General features: G+C 42.3%; 1 protein-coding gene across 2 annotated transcripts in view; it reads left to right on the top strand.

The window, feature by feature from the left end:
• The window catches only part of LOC122938502 (cathelicidin-6-like), an 88248-nt gene that overhangs the window by 51311 nt on the left and 14124 nt on the right, over nucleotides 1-22813 (top strand). The window contains exons 1-3 of one of the 2 annotated variants that reach the window (XM_044294053.1): nucleotides 11278-11501; nucleotides 11928-12029; nucleotides 20361-20432. In XM_044294053.1, the coding sequence (XP_044149988.1) occupies nucleotides 11313-11501; nucleotides 11928-12029; nucleotides 20361-20432 (363 nt within the window). In that variant the 5' untranslated portion in view covers nucleotides 11278-11312. Of the gene's footprint in view, nucleotides 1-11277; nucleotides 11502-11927; nucleotides 12030-20360; nucleotides 20433-22813 lie in introns of those variants that run through there. The other variant, XM_044294054.1, reaches the window with a different exon arrangement.

Here is a 22813-nt window from a genome sequence, read left to right as displayed (position 1 = left end):
AAAAAAAAATTACTTTTTTTATCTGCAAGATATTGTGACACCCTGTAATGGTATGAGTGGTGGCCTGGCCAGCGGTCACAGTACACTCTGTGGGCCAGACACTCACTGGCTTGCAAATGCGATTATATATTTATTACGGAGAAAAAATAAATTGACTTTAGTTTTATCTGAAAGGTATTGTGACACCCTGTATGAATGGTGTGCACACAGTACAGTCTGTGAGCCTGCAGCCTCTCACTGTCTGGCAACTGCGATTATATTAAAAAAATTAAAATAAATTGCCATTTTTTTTATCTGCAAGATACTGTGATACCCTATATAAGTGGTGTGCACACAGTACAGTCTGTGGGCCTGCAGCCTCTCACACACGGGCAGGCAACTGCGGGCAGGACTCTCACACACGGGCAGGACATCACTATCTGTAGGATAGGACAGAGGCATCTAGCAGCAGCTTTCTCCCCTCTCTCCAAGACACACGCCTGCTCAATCTCGGTCTATGTACATTTTAAGCAGAAAGTTCCATTACTGAAAATCTCTAAACCAATGATTCTAAAAAATAAAATTTTAATAATTTTTCTAACACTTTTATCTATTGCTCATTAGTAGGGATGAGCGAACTCGAACTGTATAGTTCGGGTTCGTACCGAATTTTGGGGTGTCCGTGACATGGACCCGAACACGGACATTTTCGTAAAAGTCCGGGTTCGGGTTCGGTGTTCGTCGCTTTCTTGGCGCTTTTGTGACGCTTTCTTGGCGCTTTTTGAAAGGCTGCAAAGCAGCCAATCAACAAGCGTCATACTACTTGCCCCAAGAGGCCATCACAGCCATGCCTACTATTGGCATGGCTGTGATTGGCCAGAGCACCATGTGACCCAGCCTCTATTTAAGCTGGAGTCACATAGCGCCGCCCGTCACTCTGCTCTGATTAGCGTAGGGAGAGGTTGCGGATGCGACAGTAGGGCGAGATTAGGCAGATTAACTCCTCCAAAGGACTTCACTTCATTAATCGATCGATCTGCAGCTGTGCATCATTGAGCTGCTGAAATTCAAATGCTCACTCACTGTTTTTAGGCTGCCCAGACCGTTTGTCAGTCACTTTTTTCTGGGGTGATCGGCGGCCATTTTGTGTCTTGTGCGGTGCTGCGACCAAGTGCATCCAAGCTGCGACCAAAAGCATTTAACCCTCAATGGTGTGGTTGTTTTTTGGCTAAAGCCTACATCAGGGTGAAGCTGTCACACCAAGTGCATTTAACCAGCAATAGTCTGTTCATTTTTTGTCCATATACTACATCAGGGGCAAGCTGCGCCCGTCACCAAGTGCATTTAACCCTCAGTAGTGTGGTTGGTCAAGCTGTGACACCAAGTGCATTTAACCAGCAATAGTCTGTTCATTTGTTGGCCATATACTACATCAGGGGCAAGCTGCGCCCGTCACAAAGTGCATTTAACCAGCAATAGTGTGGTTATTTTTTGGCCATATCCCAGTCTAATTCTGTCACTAAATCCATACCGGTCACCCAGCGCCTAAATACTAGGCCTCAAATTTATATCCCGCTAAATCTGTCGTTACCGCTGTCCTGTTGTGGCTGGGCAAGGTATTTAGTGTCCGTCAAAGCACATTTTTTGTTCTGGGTTGAAATACAATTCCCAATTTAGCAATTTCATAATTTAGTGGTTTCTGCTATATCAGAGCTATTTGAAATCTATCCCTAAAAGGGTATATAATATTCAAGGTGCACATAGGGTCATTCAGAATAACTTCACACACACCCGCTACTGTGTATTTCCAAGTCTAATTCTGTCACTAAACCCATACCTGTCACCCAGCGCCTAAATACTAGGCCTCAAATTTATATCCCGCTGAATTTGAATTCAATACATTGGGCCAAATAATATTTTTGTTGTTGTGGTGAACGATAACAATGAGGAAAACATCTAGTAAGGGACGCGGACGTGGACATGGTCGTGGTGGTGTTAGTGGACCCTCTGGTGCTGGGAGAGGACGTGGCCGTTCTGCCACATCCACACGTCCTAGTGTACCAACTACCTCAGGTCCCAGTAGCCGCCAGAATTTACAGCGATATATGGTGGGGCCCAATGCCGTTCTAAGGATGGTAAGGCCTGAGCAGGTACAGGCATTAGTCAATTGGGTGGCCGACAGTGGATCCAGCACGTTCACATTATCTCCCACCCAGTCTTCTGCAGAAAGCGCACAGATGGCGCCTGAAAACCAACCCCATCAGTCTGTCACATCACCCCCATGCATACCAGGGAAACTGTCTCAGCCTCAAGTTATGCAGCAGTCTCTTATGCTGTTTGAAGACTCCGCTGGCAGGGTTTCCCAAGGGCATCCACCTAGCCCTTCCCCAGCGGTGAAAGACATAGAATGCACTGACGCACAACCACTTATGTTTCCTGATGATGAGGACATGGGAATACCACCTCAGCACGTCTCTGATGATGACGAAACACAGGTGCCAACTGCTGCGTCTTTCTGCAGTGTGCAGACTGAACAGGAGGTCAGGGATCAAGACTGGGTGGAAGACGATGCAGGGGACGATGAGGTCCTAGACCCCACATGGAATGAAGGTCGTGCCACTGACTTTCACAGTTCGGAGGAAGAGGCAGTGGTGAAACAGAGCCAACAGCGTAGCAAAAGAGGGAGCAGTGGGCAAAAGCAGAACACCCGCCGCCAAGAGACTCCGCCTGCTACTGCCCGCCGCCATCTGGGACCGAGCACCCCAAAGGCAGCTTCAAGGAGTTCCCTGGCATGGCACTTCTTCAAACAATGTGCTGACGACAAGACCCGAGTGGTTTGCACGCTGTGCCATCAGAGCCTGAAGCGAGGCATTAACGTTCTGAACCTGAGCACAACCTGCATGACCAGGCACCTGCATGCAAAGCATGAACTGCAGTGGAGTAAACACCTTAAAACCAAGGAAGTCGCTCAGGCTCCCCCTGCTACCTCTTCTGCTGCTGCCGCCTCGGCCTCTTCTGCTGCTGCCGCCTCGGCCTCTTCCTCCGCCTCTGGAGGAACGTTGGCACCTGCCGCCCAGCAAACAGGGGATGTACCACCAACACCACCACCACCACCTCCGTCACCAAGCGTCTCAACCATGTCACACGCCAGCGTTCAGCTCTCCATCTCACAAACATTTGAGAGAAAGTGTAAATTCCCACCTAGCCACCCTCGATCCCTGGCCCTGAATGCCAGCATTTCTAAACTACTGGCCTATGAAATGCTGTCATTTAGGCTGGTGGACACAGACAGCTTCAAACAGCTCATGTCGCTTGCTGTCCCACAGTATGTTGTTCCCAGCCGCCACTACTTCTCCAAGAGAGCCGTGCCTTCCCTGCACAACCAAGTATCCGATAAAATCAAGTGTGCACTGCGCAACGCCATCTGTAGCAAGGTCCACCTAACCACAGATACGTGGACCAGTAAGCACGGCCAGGGACGCTATATCTCCCTAACTGCACACTGGGTAAATGTAGTGGCAGCTGGGCCCCAGGCGGAGAGCTGTTTAGCGCACGTCCTTCCGCCGCCAAGGATCGCAGGGCAACATTCTTTGCCTCCTGTTGCCACCTCCTCCTTCTCGGCTTCCTCCTCCTCTTCTTCCACCTGCTCATCCAGTCAGCCACACACCTTCACCACCAACTTCAGCACAGCCCGGGGTAAACGTCAGCAGGCCATTCTGAAACTCATATGTTTGGGGGACAGGCCCCACACCGCACAGGAGTTGTGGCGGGGTATAGAACAACAGACCGACGAGTGGTTGCTGCCGGTGAGCCTCAAGCCCGGCCTGGTGGTGTGCGATAATGGGCGAAATCTCGTTGCAGCTCTGGGACTAGCCAATTTGACGCACATCCCTTGCTTGGCGCATGTGCTGAATTTGGTGGTGCAGAAGTTCATTCACAACTACCCCGACATGTCAGAGCTGCTGCATAAAGTGCGGGCCGTCTGTTCGCGCTTCCGGCGTTCACATCCTGCTGCTGCTCGCCTGTCTGCGCTACAGCGTAACTTCGGCCTTCCCGCTCACCGCCTCATATGCGACGTGCCCACCAGGTGGAACTCCACCTTGCACATGCTGGACAGACTGTGCGAGCAGCAGCAGGCCATAGTGGAGTTTCAGCTGCAGCACGCACGGGTCAGTCGCACTACAGAACAGCACCACTTCACCACCAATGACTGGGCCTCCATGCGAGACCTGTGTGCCCTGTTGCGCTGTTTCGAGTACTCCACCAACATGGCCAGTGGCGATGACGCCGTTATCAGCGTTACAATACCACTTCTATGTCTCCTTGAGAAAACACTTAGGGCGATGATGCAAGAGGAGGTGGCCCAGGAGGAGGAGGAGGAGGAGGAGGAAGAGGGGTCATTTTTAGCACTTTCAGGCCAGTCTCTTCGAAGTGACTCAGAGGGAGGTTTTTGGCAACAGCAGAGGCCAGGTACAAATGTGGCCAGACAGGGCCCACTACTGGAGGACGAGGAGGATGAGGAGGAGGTGGAGGAGGATGAGGATGAAGCATGGTCACAGCGGGGTGGCACCCAACGCAGCTCGGGTCCATCACTGGTGCGTGGCTGGGGGGAAAGGCAGGACGATGACGATACGCCTCCCACAGAGGACAGCTTGTCCTTACCCCTGGGCAGCCTGGCACACATGAGCGACTACATGCTGCAGTGCCTGCGCAACGACAGCAGAGTTGCCCACATTTTAACCTGTGCGGACTACTGGGTTGCCACCCTGCTGGATCCACGCTACAAAGACAATGTGCCCACCTTACTTCCTGCACTGGAGCGTGATAGGAAGATGCGCGAGTACAAGCGCACGTTGGTAGACGCGCTACTGAGAGCATTCCCAAATGTCACAGGGGAACAAGTGGAAGCCCAAGGCCAAGGCAGAGGAGGAGCAAGAGGTCGCCAAGGCAGCTGTGTCACGGCCAGCTCCTCTGAGGGCAGGGTTAGCATGGCAGAGATGTGGAAAACTTTTGTCAACACGCCACAGCTAACTGCACCACCACCTGATACGCAACGTGTTAGCAGGAGGCAACATTTCACTAACATGGTGGAACAGTACGTGTGCACACCCCTCCACGTACTGACTGATGGTTCGGCCCCATTCAACTTCTGGGTCTCTAAATTGTCCACGTGGCCAGAGCTAGCCTTTTATGCCTTGGAGGTGCTGGCCTGCCCGGCGGCCAGCGTTTTGTCTGAACGTGTATTCAGCACGGCAGGGGGCGTCATTACAGACAAACGCAGCCGCCTGTCTACAGCCAATGTGGACAAGCTGACGTTCATAAAAATGAACCAGGCATGGATCCCACAGGATCTGTCCGTCCCTTGTCCAGATTAGACATTAACTACCTCCCCTTAACCATATATTATTGGACTCCAGGGCACTTCCTCATTCAATCCTATTTTTATTTTCATTTTACCATTATATTGCGAGGCTACCCAAAGTTGAATGAACCTCTCCTCTGTCTGGGTGCCGGGGCCTAAATATATGCCAATGGACTGTTCCAATGTTGGGTGACGTGAAGCCTGATTCTCTGCTATGACATGCAGACTAATTCTCTGCTGACATGAAGCCAGATTCTCTGTTACGGGACCTCTCTCCTCTGCCTGGGTGCTGGGCCTAAATATATGCCAATGGACTGTTGCAGTGGTGGCTGACGTGAAGCCTGATTCTCTGCTATGACATGCAGACTGATTCTCTGCTGACATGAAGACAGATCCTCTGTTACGGGACGTCTCTCCTCTGCCTGGGTGCTGGGCCTAAATATATGCCAATGGACTGTTGCAGTGGTGGCTGACGTGAAGCCTCATTCTCTGCTATGACATGCAGACTAATTCTCTGCTGACATGAAGACAGATTGTCTGTTACGGGACCTCTCTCCTCTGCCTGGGTGCTGGGCCTAAATATCTGACAATGGACTGTTGCAGTGGTGGGTGACGTGAAGCCTCATTCTCTGCTATGACATGCAGACTAATTCTCTGCTGACATGAAGCCAGATTGTCTGTTACGGGACCTCTCTCCTCTGCCTGGGTGCTGGGCCTAAATATCTGACAATGGACTGTTGCAGTGGTGGGTGACGTGAAGCCTCATTCTCTGCTATGACATGCAGACTAATTCTCTGCTGACATGAAGCCAGATTGTCTGTTACGGGACCTCTCTCCTCTGCCTGGGTGCTGGGCCTAAATATATGCCAATGGACTGTTGCAGTGGTGGCTGACGTGAAGCCTGACTCTCTGCTATGACATGCAGACTGATTCTCTGCTGACATGAAGCCAGATTGTCTGTTACGGGACCTCCCTCCTCTGCCTGGGTGCTGGGCCTAAATATATGCCAATGGACTGTTGCAGTGGTGGGTGACGTGAAGCCTCATTCTCTGCTATGACATGCAGACTAATTCTCTGCTGACGTGAAGCCAGATTCTCTGCTATGGGACCTCTCTCCAATTGATTTTGGTTAATTTTTATTTATTTAATTTTTATTTTAATTCATTTCCCTATCCACATTTGTTTGCAGGGGATTTACCTACATGTTGCTGCCTTTTGCAGCCCTCTAGCCCTTTCCTGGGCTGTTTTACAGCCGTTTTAGTCCCGAAAAGTTCGGGTCCCGATTGACTTCAATGGGGTTCGGGTTCGGGACGAAGTTCGGATCGGGTTCGGATCCCGAACCCGAACATTTCCGGGAAGTTCGGCCGAACTTCTCGAACCCGAACATCCAGGTGTTCGCTCAACTCTACTCATTAGCCTTCATTCTTTTTACATTATTTCAGTCGCTGTAAAAAATAAAATTCCTTGAATTAAACATCAAAAAGCTATTGTCCGGTGGCAAAAGTATTTATTTTTTTATAAAGAGGAGACCGCTTCCGCTCCGTAATCTTAAACAAGAGATAATCTTTCATTAATTATTAACAGTCCTGAATCAGTGCCATCACTGCCCAATGCCACCGTATCTTCTTATGGTGAAGAGCAGGAAGGGGTTAATAGTGCTCCTCAACTACTAGTACTACTCATCCTCCTATGCTATGACTATAACCAACACTTCTTTGACTACAACTACCATCAGTACTACTACCCCAGGCATGTTGCTATAGGATCTGTGGTAGGTACCGGTGGGACATGGTAGGTTGGGGCATGTTATAGGTTTGCATTGAGGTACAGGAGCTTCATGTTACTCCACTACTACTACTGTAATGGCTCCTCTATTACTACACCCTTTCTCCTTTATACTTTTACTACTCAGTTATTACTACTAACACTTCCAGTACTTATTACCTTTGATATTTATCTCAGTGTAGAAATACTGGGGATTTTGGGGGATTTTTATTTTCTATTAGTCTTAGTTTCCCAGAACTTTATTTGTGTTGTGGAAGTGATGAGAAAGTCATGTGAAATTCTTCCGCTCCGGGCTATGGTGTAACAAAACTGTTTTTTCCCGTATATTACACCAGACGTGTAATAATAAAATAAACAGTTGCCATTTAAAGGGGAAATGTCCAATTTATTGTATCTCTGTAGAAAACGCAATAATTTGATTTGAAATGTTTATGACCATCTGTCGGTCATCTGCTCCCCGTGGTTCTTGTGCCATCAGTCGTGTGGTTTTTATTAACCTTCTCCCTCCTGGCATTGTGCTTCATGTGCTGAGGACACCATGGGCAGGACAGCTTCTCTGCACAGGGCCCCTAGTCCATGGATGCCCTAGCAGCCATGTCATCTGCTTCCTTTTTTTACTTCTCTATTACCCCATTACTGGAGTATTACTCTGGAATCTACATAAAGATATGTTGAGAAAAACATGATTCCGCAAGGTCTAAGACTCCGCAAACAACCCACAACCATATAATCGGACACTTTTGTTATGCAATGGAAAGCTTTTTCATCCAATCGTTTGTTCTCTCAAGCTGATGGAACTCATTGTCTCACATGAAGAGGAAACTCTAACTAGTCTGAGAGAAGAGAATAAAGTGACACAAGAATCCATTGCTCCATACATCAACCTGGATGTGTTCAAAGATATGGACATTAAGCTCCAAGAAAATGTAAATAAAATGGAAGACACCCTTGTTGAAATCAAGCAGGATAAATTCAGTCGTGATCAACAAGATTATTAGAGCAATGCCGTGTAGTGATGAACGAACATCTGCCGGGACGGTTCGCGAACGCGATCAAATGTTCGCGAACCGCAAGTTCGCGGTGGGTCCCATTCATGGCAGGCGAACCTGAAAAACCTTCAGCTCATATTTGCAGCCATGAAATAATTACTAGAAGTACGTAAATAGTCCCACAACATGGACAGTGACACCAGATGTATTATTCGAATTTGCGATCTCCATTCATAATTTTTTTCAATGCGAAATATCAGCAATATAATTTTCGCGTACGCACATGTGCAAATGCACTATACAGTACCCAAATGCACTATAAAGAATGTATATTGGTATATAACACCCTGCCTCAATCAGTTTTTTGGGGGGGGGACTGGTATATGACACCAGTAGAGATTATTTGTCCCAGTAACGCTCGTCCCTCTATATACCTGCAGTATCGCAGCAGAACCGCAAACGACTGCCGCACAATACAAATGCACTATAATATACCGTCTAACATAGAAAGTATATTATAACATTGTACACGGAAGGCAATCCATTAGAATATACATAAAGATAAAACGTAACCTTTAATAATGTTACTATGAGGGTCCATTCACACGTCCGTGAGTGTTTTCCGGATCCGCAAAACACGGACACCGGCAATGTGCATTCCACAATTTGTGGAACGCACATCACTGGCAATATAATAGAAAATGCCTAATCTTGTCTGCAATTGCGGACAAGAAGAGGACATGTTCTATTTTTTTGCGGAAATGGAAGCACGGATGCAGAAGTGCGGATCCGCAAATGCGATTGCCGACAGCACATTCCGGCCCCATTGAAAATGAATGGGTCTGCACCCATTCCGCAAAATTGCGGAACGGATGCGGACCCATTTTGCGGACGTGTGAATGGAAAAGATATCCCTCAATATAAAAATTAATTAAATTATTAAAGTTAAGCAAAAAGCATAGATGTGGTCGGCAATAACAAGTGCTCAGTGGCACTAAATCAGGTGCTCGGCGGCACTAAATCAGAAACCATATGTCCTACCACAATCCGGGGGGTTCCAGTGCACATCCATGAATCCCGGAGGGAAAGCGAAAACCATCCATCCCTGGGCTAGATGATGATGATGTGGTATTGAAGGACAGGGTGGGCCAAGAACTGTCCCTGATATTGCCCTACAAGGGGGTGCTATTCTGGCCCTGATAGCCTAACCACAGACCACCCGCCTTGATAAGAGCGACCCCGTCCGGAACCTTACCCTATATAAATGGCCCTAGTAAGCCCCTAGGCCCCTGACCTCCAGGTGATCACTATATAGATCTATGTGTTTTTGACTCATTATAAAAGTATATTATAAGTATATCGCACCCCTCTGTGTATCACACATATCGATAGCACACCTATACCAGTGCTTGTAAGGACTTGTGTGGCCCTATTAGCTAGCGTTTGGTGCCCCTAACAGCCTGTCCCTGCGCCACACAGCAACCTCTCCCTACACTGGCAAAACACGGAATGTAAAATGGCGGCCAGATCAGGTTTATTTATAAGGTAGGGGGTGAGTCCATGTGCTGAAACGTCTCAATTGGCTGTCCTGTCCCACCTGATGGATGTGTCATGGGTCAAAGTTCTTTACAATGTAAAAGAATATGGCGGGCGCGAATATCTCCATATGTTCGCATGTTCGGCAAATCGCGAACACGCAAAGTTCGCCGCGAACTGCAAGGCCATCTCTAAATGCCGTCTACACATGGTCTCATACTAGAGCACACACACCACGATCTATTATGAAAAGGATGTCTCGTGGAAAAAAGACACGTACCCAAGAGTGGTGTTCAGCTCGACAGAGCCCGATTCATCCGATTCGGCGGCCGAGACTCTGCGAACGTGTCCGGAGATTGACATGTCAGGTGCACACAGCGATATGTCAGATGGTTACGCGAGAGCTCCAAGAAGATCTTCAAAAAGCAATGAGCAGGGCGGAAACACGCCAAGCAACGCTCGCTATCCCTCACGCAGAAAAAAGTAGTGAGTAATTTTCAAGTTATAAATATCTCCTCAACTATACTCTCTCAAGATCACCTTAATGTCCTGTCCAAGGGGTTGTCTTTTGCTCCTATGTGTCATTTTGATATATATAGAACCATCCTTGATGTAAATAAACTGTCTCGAAATCTAACCTTAAAGAGACAATTTGCTAACTCTCAGAATTCGGAAGAGACAATTAGGGTCCCTCAAGAATTACGCATGGACCCACACAACAAGGTATCTTTTTATTTCAATGAGTTATCCAATCTGTCTCACATGAGGAAGGATCTATTGATCCAAAACGCGTAGGTGGGAACACATCGTTGTTTTTACTGCAACACCATTAATAAAGGCTGTCACTGAATAGAAGCTGGAGGTCTGTATTCCACTTTTTCGCATGCAGATCTACTATGGTTTGGGAAGGCGCCAGAGTCCAGACAAACACTGAGTGGACCACCAAAGACTGGAGAACCAAGCAACAACAGGCAAGAAAAGACTGTAAGGAGGGGTATTATAGTGGAGCACCATCACAGCTGGAAGGAGAGATGGTTGGGCCTGGATATTCTAAAGTCTGGCCTTCTACAAAAAGGAAGCTCAAGCAGCTTCTATGGCGTTCAAGAGAAGGGGAAACACCTCAGAACATCCCGGCCTTCTACTTCTATGGACAGGACTCATTACAAGTAAAGCAAAGTGACAGCAAGAACTGGACTGGCTCTACACTAAGGATAGAATAGGGGGAGGGGAGGACAATTAGTGTCATCTCCTCAACTTCCATAATAGTGGTGTAAGCCGTGTACCGGGGTGGCCTCCCGAGGATACAGCGAAGTCACAGACCAGGAAAGCAGTGGGGTGCACAGAATGACCAACCAGAAGATCTCACTCCCTAGGCTAGGACCAGGGTTGTGTAAACAGACCAGCTCTGCTTAAGAACAAATGAAGGACGTGCATATATTGTGAAATAATGTTAGAGGAATTGTTATTTATGCACTTGCCTTATGCTGTGTGTTCTGGACAGGAAGCTCGATAGTGAAATTAAGAAAAATCGTCAATGAAGTCACATAAAAGGTGACAGGCAGCTGATGACAAAAGTAAAACACCCAGGATTGCACCATCATCCTGGAATATAAAGAAAGGAGGGGGGTAAGGAGAGGACATTTCCTCTAAGACAGGCCAAGATGAGGAGCTGGTGGCTGTCTCTGCTGCTCGTCTCTGCTGTCACATTACACGGCTGTCTCTCTGACACAGCAGAGCCTGAGGTCCAAGATGGAAGATCTGTAGGAGATATCATCAACCTCTACAACCAGAGGGAGGGGGTCACATACTTATATAAATCCCTGGACCAGCTGCCCCCTGTTCCAAGGGAGGTAAGGCATATGGCAAGGGGGTGCTCCAAAATTCATTTCATGTAAAGGAGACAATTTAATTCAGATAATTACATATAAAGGTCCCATAAGCTCCATTCACAGCAACACGTCTTCTGGTTGCTACTGGCAAGACCGTTTCTGGATGTGGAACTATCCTCCGAGCTCTCACAGTGCACTGCTGTATGATAACAGAAACTGTGGATGCAGCTTTGGATGTGATTGGAGAATACATCAGGATCAGTAGAGCTAAAGATTGGCAGGTGAAATTGGTTCTGCTTTTTTTGCAGACAAATACTGAGAAGTCACATTCCCTCCTGGAAAACAGTGAAATTGTAAACTCTTGAGGCTTCTCTGTCGAATTCACCAAACAAAATATATCACAAAAGAGGCAGAAAATTTATGTTTTCATCCATCTATTTATCACAGGAAGATGAAAATCCGAACAGAAGAGGCTTTATCATTAAAGAGACGGTGTGCCTCAAATCCGAGAATCCTGATTTATCGCAGTGCGATTTCAAGCCCGACGGAGTAAGTAATTTACATAGACATTGCAAAAAATATCTGAACTAAGTCCTAAATCTGTTATTTTAAAACTACTTCATGCAAAAGAAAATCTCAACAAGAGGTGGTGATACTGAGCTGTCAAAAACATAATACTGCCTCCTATGTACAAGAATATAACTACTATAATACTGCCTCCTATGTACAAGAAAATAACTACTATAATACTGCTCCTATGTACAAGAATATAACTACTATAATACTGCCTCCTATGTACAAGAATATAACTACTATAATACTGCCTCCTATGTACAATAATATAACTACTATAATACTGCTCCTATGTACAAGAATATAACTACTATAATACTGCCTCCTATGTACAAGAATATAACAACTATAATACTGCCTCCTATGTACACGAATATAACTACTATAATACTGCCTCCTATGTACAAGAAAATAACTGCTATAATACTGCCTCCTATGTACAAGAATATAACTGCTATAATACTGCCTCCTATGTATAAGAATATAACTACTATAATACTGCCTCCTATGTACAAGAAAATAACTGCTATAATACTGCCTCCTATGTACAAGAATATAACTACTATAATACTGCCTCCTATGTACAAGAATATAACTACTATAATACTGCTCCTATTTACAAGAATATATCTACTATAATACTGCTCCTATGTACAAGAATATAACTACTATAATACTGCTCCTATGTACAAGAATATAACTACTATAATACTTCTCCTATGTACAAGAATTTAACTACTATAATACTGCCTCCTATGTACAGGAATATAACTACTATAATACTGCTCCTATTTATAAGAATATAACTACTATAATACTGCCTATTATGTACAAGAATATAACTACTATAATACAGCACCTATGTACAAGAATATAACTACTATAATACTGCTCCTATGTACAAGAATATAAATACTATAATACTGCTCCTATGTACAAGAATATAACTACTATAATACTGCCTCCTATGTACAAGAATATATCTACTATAATACTGCTCCTATGTATAAGAATATAACTACTATAATACTGCTCCTATGTACAAGAATATAACTACTATAATACTTCTCCTATGTACAAGAATATAACTACTATAATACTGCCTCCTATGTACAGGAATATAACTACTATAATACTGCCTCCTATGTACAAGAATATAACCACTATAATACTGCCTCCTATGTACAAGAATATAACTACTATAATACTGCTCCTATGTACAAGAATATAACTACTATAATACTGCTCCTATGTACAAGAATATAACTACTAAAATACTGCTCCTATGTACAATAATATAACCACTATAATACTGTTCCTACGGACAAGAATATAACTACTATAATGCTGCTCCTTTGTTCAAGACTATAACTATTATAATACTGCTCCTATGTACAAAAATATAACTACTAAAATACTGCCTCCTATGTGCAAGAATATAACTACTATAATACTGCTCCTATTTATAAGAATATAACTACTATAATACTGCCTATTATGTACAAGAATATAACTACTATAATACTGCCTCCTATGTGCAAGAATATAACTACTAAAATACTGCTCCTATGTACAATAATATAACCACTATAATACTGTTCCTACGGACAAGAATATAACTACTATAATACTGCTCCTATGTACAGGAATATAACTACTATAATACTGCTCCTTTGTTCAAGAATATAACTAATATAATACTGCTCCTATGTACAAAAATATAACTACTAAAATACTGCCTCCTATGTGCAAGAATATAACTACTATAATACTGCTCCTATGTACAAGAATATAACTACTATAATACTGCTTCTATGTGCAAGAATATAACTACTATAATACTGCTCCTATGTACAATAATATAACCACTATAATACTGTTCCTATGGACAAGAATATAACTACTATAATACTGCTCCTTTGTACAAGAATATAACTACTATAATACTGCTCCTATGTACTAGAATATAACTACTATAATACTGCTCCTATGTACAAGAATATAACTACTATAATACTGCTCCTATATACAAGACTATAACTACTATAATACTGCCTCCTATGTACAAGAATATAACTACTATAATACTGCTCCTATATACAAGACTATAACTACTATAATACTGCCTCCTATGTACAGGAATATAACTACTATAATACTGCTCCTATTTAAAGGAATATAACTACTATAATACTGCCTATTATGTACAAGAATATAACTACTATAATACTGCTCCTATGTACAAGAATATAACTACTATAATACTGCTCCTATGTACAATAATATAACCACTATAATACTGTTCCTACGGACAAGAATATAACTACTATAATTGTAGCAAAAACGAGATAGGGGGCGGCACCACTCACGGCGGCTCAGCGTGTAAGCGTACCAGGATCCAATGCAGTATATGGCTGAGGAGGACACACAGGCGGCGGTGCTCAGCTGTAAGAGCGAGATTCAAGTAGAGGGTAATATAGAATGGAAAGAAGTAGCGGCACTCACCAGTGTGGTCAAAGTTTGCAGCTTTATTGTGATCCACAAAAACATCAGGCAGTGGGGGAGAGGCAGTTCACAGCACGCATAGGTCAGCGGCGGCCGTTTCGCGCTAAATGCGCTTCATCAGGCTGAACGTCGATGCGTGCTGGTGCACGGCTCCTTTTTAAGTGCCGGCGTGAGCTGCTGCCATGGAAACTGACAACTCAGGTCACGTCCGCACTGGGGAGATAATTAAAACAGCGTATATATTAAAACAGTGTACAAATAATGCGTATGCAATAGCCAAAGGATGCGCACGTATAGAACAGAAAAAGGAGGAGAGACCCTGCATATTTGGGATGTTACAAAAACGGACTTAAGTCATTTCTATCATTGAGTCCTAATTCCCCCAGGGCTCCCGTACGCAATACCCATTTTGCTTCTCTCTGTAGCAAGAGGCGGTGTCTATCTCCCCCTTGAGGGGGCGTAGATACGACTTCCAACCCGGAAAAAGAGATACACTTCGTATCACCATTGTGCACACTTCTGATATGTTCTATCAGTCTCGGGCAACCTTTGCCGGTTTTGATAGAATTAAAGTGTTCTCTTATCCGTTCGAAGAGGCATCTAATGGTTTTACCGATGTAAAACCGTCCACACGTGCACAACAATAAGTAAACTACATGAGTACTCCGGCAATTAATAAAAGTATTGACTATATGCCGAATGCCGGCAAATTCAATGATCTTTTTCTGCGGATTATTGGTGCAAAGTGAACAGTTTCCACATCTGTAATTACCATTAGGTCGATTACTTGTGAGCCAATTTTTACTGCTTTCTTTTTGGAGCCTACTTCTGACAATTTTGTCCTTGACCGTGTGACTCCTTCTAAAGGAGATAAGGGGTCTCTATCCTGTCAGTTCATTTAGAGTTGCGTCCCTCCTTAAAACATCCCAGTTTTTAAATATGACTGATCGAATGCGGTCAGCCATAGGGCTGTATTTAAAGGAGAACGCAAATCTGCTACTTCTTACTACATCTGCACCTTTTTCCCTTCTCCGATTCTCACCCCTCAAGAGATAATCTTGTGAGAAATTTTCCTCTACTTTTTCCATATCTTTGTTGAGTGTATTTTCAGGGTAGCCTCTCTTCAATAGACGTTGTTTGAGATCATTCGCCTGTCTACGGTAACCACTATCTCTGCTGTTTATGCGTCTTTATCTCTTGAGGGGTTTATGCGTGTTTATCTCTTGAGGGGTGAGAATCGGAGAAGGGAAAAAGGTGCAGATGTAGTAAGAAGTAGCAGATTTGCGTTCTCCTTTAAATACAGCCCTATGGCTGACCGCATTCGATCAGTCATATTTAAAAACTGGGATGTTTTAAGGAGGGACGCAACTCTAAATGAACTGACAGGATAGAGACCCCTTATCTCCTTTAGAAGGAGTCACACGGTCAAGGACAAAATTGTCAGAAGTAGGCTCCAAAAAGAAAGCAGTAAAAATTGGCTCACAAGTAATCGACCTAATGGTAATTACAGATGTGGAAACTGTTCACTTTGCACCAATAATCCGCAGAAAAAGATCATTGAATTTGCCGGCATTCGGCATATAGTCAATACTTTTATTAATTGCCGGAGTACTCATGTAGTTTACTTATTGTTGTGCACGTGTGGACGGTTTTACATCGGTAAAACCATTAGATGCCTCTTCGAACGGATAAGAGAACACTTTAATTCTATCAAAACTGGCAAAGGTTGCCCGAGACTGATAGAACATATCAGAAGTGTGCACAATGGTGATACGAAGTGTATCTCTTTTTCCGGGTTGGAAGTCGTATCTACGCCCCCTCAAGGGGGAGATAGACACCGCCTCTTGCTACAGAGAGAAGCAAAATGGGTATTGCGTACGGGAGCCCTGGGGGAATTAGGACTCAATGATAGAAATGACTTAAGTCCGTTTTTGTAACATCCCAAATATGCAGGGTCTCTCCTCCTTTTTTCTGTTCTATACGTGCGCATCCTTTGGCTATTGCATACGCATTATTTGTACACTGTTTTAATATATAAGCTGTTTTAATTATCTCCCCAGTGCGGACGTGACCTGAGTTGTCAGTTTCCATGGCAGCAGCTCACGCCGGCACTTAAAAAGGAGCCGTGCACCAGCACGCATCGACGTTCAGCCTGATGAAGCGCATTTAGCGCGAAACGGCCGCCGCTGACCTATGCGTGCTGTGAACTGCCTCTCCCCCACTGCCTGATGTTTTTGTGGATCACAATAAAGCTGCAAACTTTGACCACACTGGTGAGTGCCGCTACTTCTTTCCATTCTATATTACCCTCTACTTATAACTACTATAATGCTGCTCCTTTGTTCAAGAATATAACTAATATAATACTGCTCCTATGTACAAAAATATAACTACTAAAATACTGCCTCCTATGTGCAAGAATATAACTACTATAATACTGCTCCTATTTATAAGAATATAACTACTATAATACTGCCTATTATGTACAAGAATATAACTACTATAATACTGCTCCTATGTACAAGAATATAACTACTATAATACTGCTCCTATGTGCAAGAATATAACTACTAAAATACTGCTCCTATGTACAATAATATAACCACTATAATACTGTTCCTACGGACAAGAATATAACTACTATAATACTGCTCCTTTGTTCAAGAATATAACTAATATAATACTGCTCCTATGTGCAAAAATATAACTACTAAAATACTGCCTCCTATGTGCAAGAATATAACTACTATAATACTGCTCCTATGTACAAGAATATAACTACTATAATACTGCTTCTATGTGCAAGAATATAACTACTATAATACTGCTCCTATGTACAATAATATAACCACTATAATACTGTTCCTATGGACAAGAATATAACTACTATAATACTGCTCCTTTGTACAAGAATATAACTACTATAATACTGCTCCTATGTACTAGAATATAACTACTATAATACTGCTCCTATGTACAAGAATATAACTACTATAATACTGCTCCTATATACAAGACTATAACTACTATAATACTGCCTCCTATGTACAAGAATATAACTACTATAATACTGCTCCTATATACAAGACTATACTACTATAATACTGCCTCCTATGTACAGGAATATAAACTACTATAATACTGCTCCTATTATAAGAATATACCTACTATAATACTTGGCCTATTATGTACAAGAATATAACTACTATAATACAGCACCTATGTATAAAAATATAACTACTATAATACTAGCCTCCTATGTACAAGAATATATCTACTATAATACTGCTCCTATGTACAAGAATATAACTACTATAATACTGCTCCTATGTATAAGAATATAACTACTATAATACTGCTCCTATGTACAAGAATATAACTACTATAATAATGCTCCTATGTACAAGAATATAACTACTATAATACTGCTCCTATGTATAAGTATATAACTACCTATAATACTGCTCCTAGTACAAGAATATAACTACTATAATAATTCTCCTATGTACAGAATATAACTACTATAATACTGCCTCCTATGTACAGGAATATCACTACTATATACTGCTCGTAAGTTAATACTGCTCCTATGTACAAGAATATAACTACTATAATACTGCTCCTATGTACAAGAATATAACTACTATAATACTGCTCCTATGTACAAATATAACACTATATACTGCTCCTATGTACAAGAATATAACTACTATAATACTGCTCCTATGTCAAGAATATAACTATATATACTGCTCCTATGTACAAAATATAACTACTAATACTGCCTCCTATGTACAAGAATATAACTACTATAATACTGCTCCTATGTACAAGAATATAACTACTATAATACTGCTCCTATGTACAAGAATATAACTACTATAATACTGCTCCTATGTACAAGAATAACTACTATAATACTGCTCCTATGTACAAGAATATAACTACTATAATACTGCTCCTATGTACAGAATATAACTACTATAATACTTCCTATGTACAAGAATATAACTACTATAATACTGCCTCCTATGTACAGAAATAACTACTATAATACTGCCTCCTATGTACAAGAATATAACTACTATAATACTGCTCCTATGTACAAGCATATAACTACTATAATACTGCCTCCTATGTACAAGAATATAACTACTATAATACTGCCTCCTATGTACTACAAGAATATAACTACTATAATACTGCCTCCTATGTACAAGAATATAACTACTATAATACTGCCTCCTATGTACAAGAATATAACTACTATAATACTGCTCCTATGTATAAGAATATAACTACTATAATATGCTCCTATGTACAAGAATATAACTACTATAATACTGCTCCTATGTACAAGAATATAACTACTATAATACTGCCTCCTATGTACAAGAATATAACTACTATAATACTGCTCCTATGTACAGAATATAACTACTATAATACTGCCTATGTACAAGAATATAACTACTATATACTGCCTCCTATTTACAGAATATAACTACTATAATACTGCTCTATGTACAAGAATATAACTACTATAATACTGCTCGTATGTACAAGAATATAACTACTATAATACTGCCTCATATGTAGCAAGAATATAACTACTAAAATACTGCCTCCTATGTACCCATAATATCACCTACTATAATACTGCTTCCTATGGACATAGAATATAACTCCTATAATACTGCTTCCTATGTACAGAAATATAACTACTATAATACTGCTCCTAGTGACAAGCATATAACCCTACTAAATACTGTTCCTATGTACAAAGAATATAACTACTATATACTGCCTCCTATGTACAAGAATATACCTACTATAATACTGCTCCTATGTAGCAAGAATATAACCTACATAAATACTGCCTCCTATGTACAGCAATATAACTACTATAATACTGCTCCTATGTACAAGAATATAACTACTATAATACATGCTCCTATGTACAAGAATATAACTACTATAATACTGCTCCTATGTACAAGAATAATAACTACTATAATACTGCTCCTATATACTAGACTATAACTACTATAATACTGCCATCCTATGTACAAGAATATAAACTAATATAATACTGCTCCTATATACAAAGACATATAACTACTATAATACTGCCTCCTATGTACAAGATATAACTATATAATACTGCTCCTATTTATACAAGCATATATAATACTTCTCCTATGGACAAGAATATAACTGCTATAATACTTCTCCTATGGACAAGCATATAACTACTATAATACTGCTCCTATGTACAATCATATAACTGCTATAATACTGCTCCTTTGTACAAGAATATAACTACTATAATACTGCTCCTATGTACAAGAATATAACTACTATAATACTGCCCCTATGTACAAGAATATAACTACTATAATACTGCTCCTTTGTACAATAATATAACTACTATAATACTGCTCCTATGTACAAGAATATAACTACTATGATACTGCCTCCTATGAACAAGAATATAACTACTATAATACTGCTCCTATGTACAAGAATATAACTACTATAATACTGCTCCTATGTACAAGAATATAACTACTATAATACTGCCTCCTACGAACAAGAATATAACTACTATAAAGATATCAGAATCAGTAATGAATACTGGGGCAGGGATCGGTCCATATATTAGTGACTGTACATGTATATAATCTGCGGTATACACTTACTGTATTTCATGCTTTTCTGTTTATCTCACATGTGGTATATAGTTGTGATGATTAGTGATTCTTCCCTGTAGATGATGACCCTTATGTTTGTGTCCTGCAGGATGTAAAGATCTGTTCTCTGGATTTGGGTGATGAGGATCCTGAGGATATAATGTGCACCAGTCTGAACAAGGTAGGACACTGTACGGATAGCACCTCCCGTCCTGTAATATTATCCTGGCCACTGAGAAGTCCCCGCATCTTTTCTTGTGGATTCAGATCCCCATAAACGTGGTTGTCTCAGCGCAAACATTGGTGGCATATTACTAAGTAGTAGGGATGAGCGAACTCGAACTGTATAGTTCGGGTTCGTACCGAATTTTGGGGTGTCCGTGACACGGACCCGAACCCGGACATTTTCGTAAAAGTCCGGGTTCGGGTTCGGTGTTCGTCGCTTTCTTCGCGCTTTTGTGACGCTTTCTTGGCGCTTTTTGAAAGGCTGCAAAGCAGCCAATCAACAAGCGTCATACTACTTGCCCCAAGAGGCCATCACAGCCATGCCTACTATTGGCATGGCTGTGATTGGCCAGAGCACCATGTGACCCAGCCTCTATTTAAGCTGGAGTCACATAGCGCCGCCCGTCACTCTGCTCTGATTAGCGTAGGGAGAGGTTGCGGCTGCGACAGTAGGGCGAGATTAGGCAGATTAACTCCTCCAAAGGACTTGATTAACTGATCGATCTGCAGCTGTGGACCATTGAGCTGCTGATACTCAATTGCTCACTGTTTTTAGGCTGCACAGACCGTTTGTCAGTCTCATTTTTCTGGGGTGATCGGCGGCCATTTTGTGTCTTGTGGTGCGCCAGCACAAGCTGCGACCAAGTGCATTTAACCCTCAATGGTGTGGTTGTTTTTTGGCTAAAGCCTACATCAGGGTGAAGCTGTCACACCAAGTGCATTTAACCAGCAATAGTCTGTTCATTTTTTGGCCATATACAAAATCAGGGGCAAGCTGCGCCTGTCACCAAGTGCATTTAACCCTCAATGGTGTGGTTGTTTTTTGGCTAAAGCCTACATCAGGGTGAAGCTGTCACACCAAGTGCATTTAACCAGCAATAGTCTGTTCATTTTTTGGCCATATACAAAATCAGGGGCAAGCTGCGCCTGTCACCAAGTGCATTTAACCCTCAATGGTGTGGTTGTTTTTTGGCTAAAGCCTACATCAGGGTGAAGCTGTCACACCAAGTGCATTTAACCAGCAATAGTCTGTTCATTTTTTGGCCATATCCCAGTCTAATTCTGTCACTAAATCCATACCGGTCACCCAGCGCCTAAATACTAGGCCTCAAATTTATATCCAGCTAAATCTGTCCCTAGTGCTGTAGCTGGGCGAGTTATTTAGTGTCCGTTCAAGCACATTTCTTGTTCTGGGTTGAAATACAATTCCCAATTTAGCAATTTCATAATTTAGTGGTTCCTGCTATATCAGAGCTATTTGAAATCTATCCCAAAAAGGGTATATAATATTGAAGGTGCACATAGGGTCATTCAGAATAACTTCACACACACCCGCTACTGTGTATTTCCAAGTCTAATTCTGTCACTAAACCCATACCTGTCACCCAGCGCCTAAATACTAGGCCTCAAATTTAAATCCCTCTAAATCTCTCGTTACCGTTGTCCTGTTGTAGCTGGGAAAGTTATTTAGTGCCCGTCAAAGCACATTTTTTGTTCTGGGTTGAAGTACAATTCCCAATTTAGCAATTTCATAATTTAGTGGTTCCTGCTATATCAGAGCTATTTGAAATCTATCCCTAAAAGGGTATATAATATTGAAGGTGCACATAGGGTCATTCAGAATAACTTCACACACACCCGCTACTGTGTATTTCCAAGTCTAATTCTGTCACTAAACCCATACCTGTCACCCAGCGCCTAAATACTAGGCCTCAAATTTAAATCCCTCTAAATCTCTCGTTACCGTTGTCCTGTTGTAGCTGGGAAAGTTATTTAGTGCCCGTCAAAGCACATTTTTGTTCTGGGTTGAAGTACAATTCCCAATTTAGCAATTTCATAATTTAGTGGTTCCTGCTATATCAGAGCTATTTGAAATCTATCCCAAAAAGGGTATATAATATTGAAGGTGCACATAGGGTCATTCAGAATAACTTCACACACACCCGCTACTGTGTATTTCCAAGTCTAATTCTGTCACTAAACCCATACCTGTCACCCAGCGCCTAAATACTAGGCCTCAAATTTAAATCCCTCTAAATCTCTCGTTACCGTTGTCCTGTTGTAGCTGGGAAAGTTATTTAGTGCCCGTCAAAGCACATTTTTTGTTCTGGGTTGAAGTACAATTCCCAATTTAGCAATTTCATAATTTAGTGGTTCCTGCTATATCAGAGCTATTTGAAATCTATCCCTAAAAGGGTATATAATATTGAAGGTGCACATAGGGTCATTCAGAATAACTTCACACACACCCGCTACTGTGTATTTCCAAGTCTAATTCTGTCACTAAACCCATACCTGTCACCCAGCGCCTAAATACTAGGCCTCAAATTTATATCC

The sequence above is a fragment of the Bufo gargarizans genome, chromosome 5 (assembly GCF_014858855.1).
Source record: "Bufo gargarizans isolate SCDJY-AF-19 chromosome 5, ASM1485885v1, whole genome shotgun sequence".
Taxonomy (NCBI): domain Eukaryota; kingdom Metazoa; phylum Chordata; class Amphibia; order Anura; family Bufonidae; genus Bufo; species Bufo gargarizans.
This window is presented reverse-complemented; position numbering and strand designations above follow the sequence as displayed.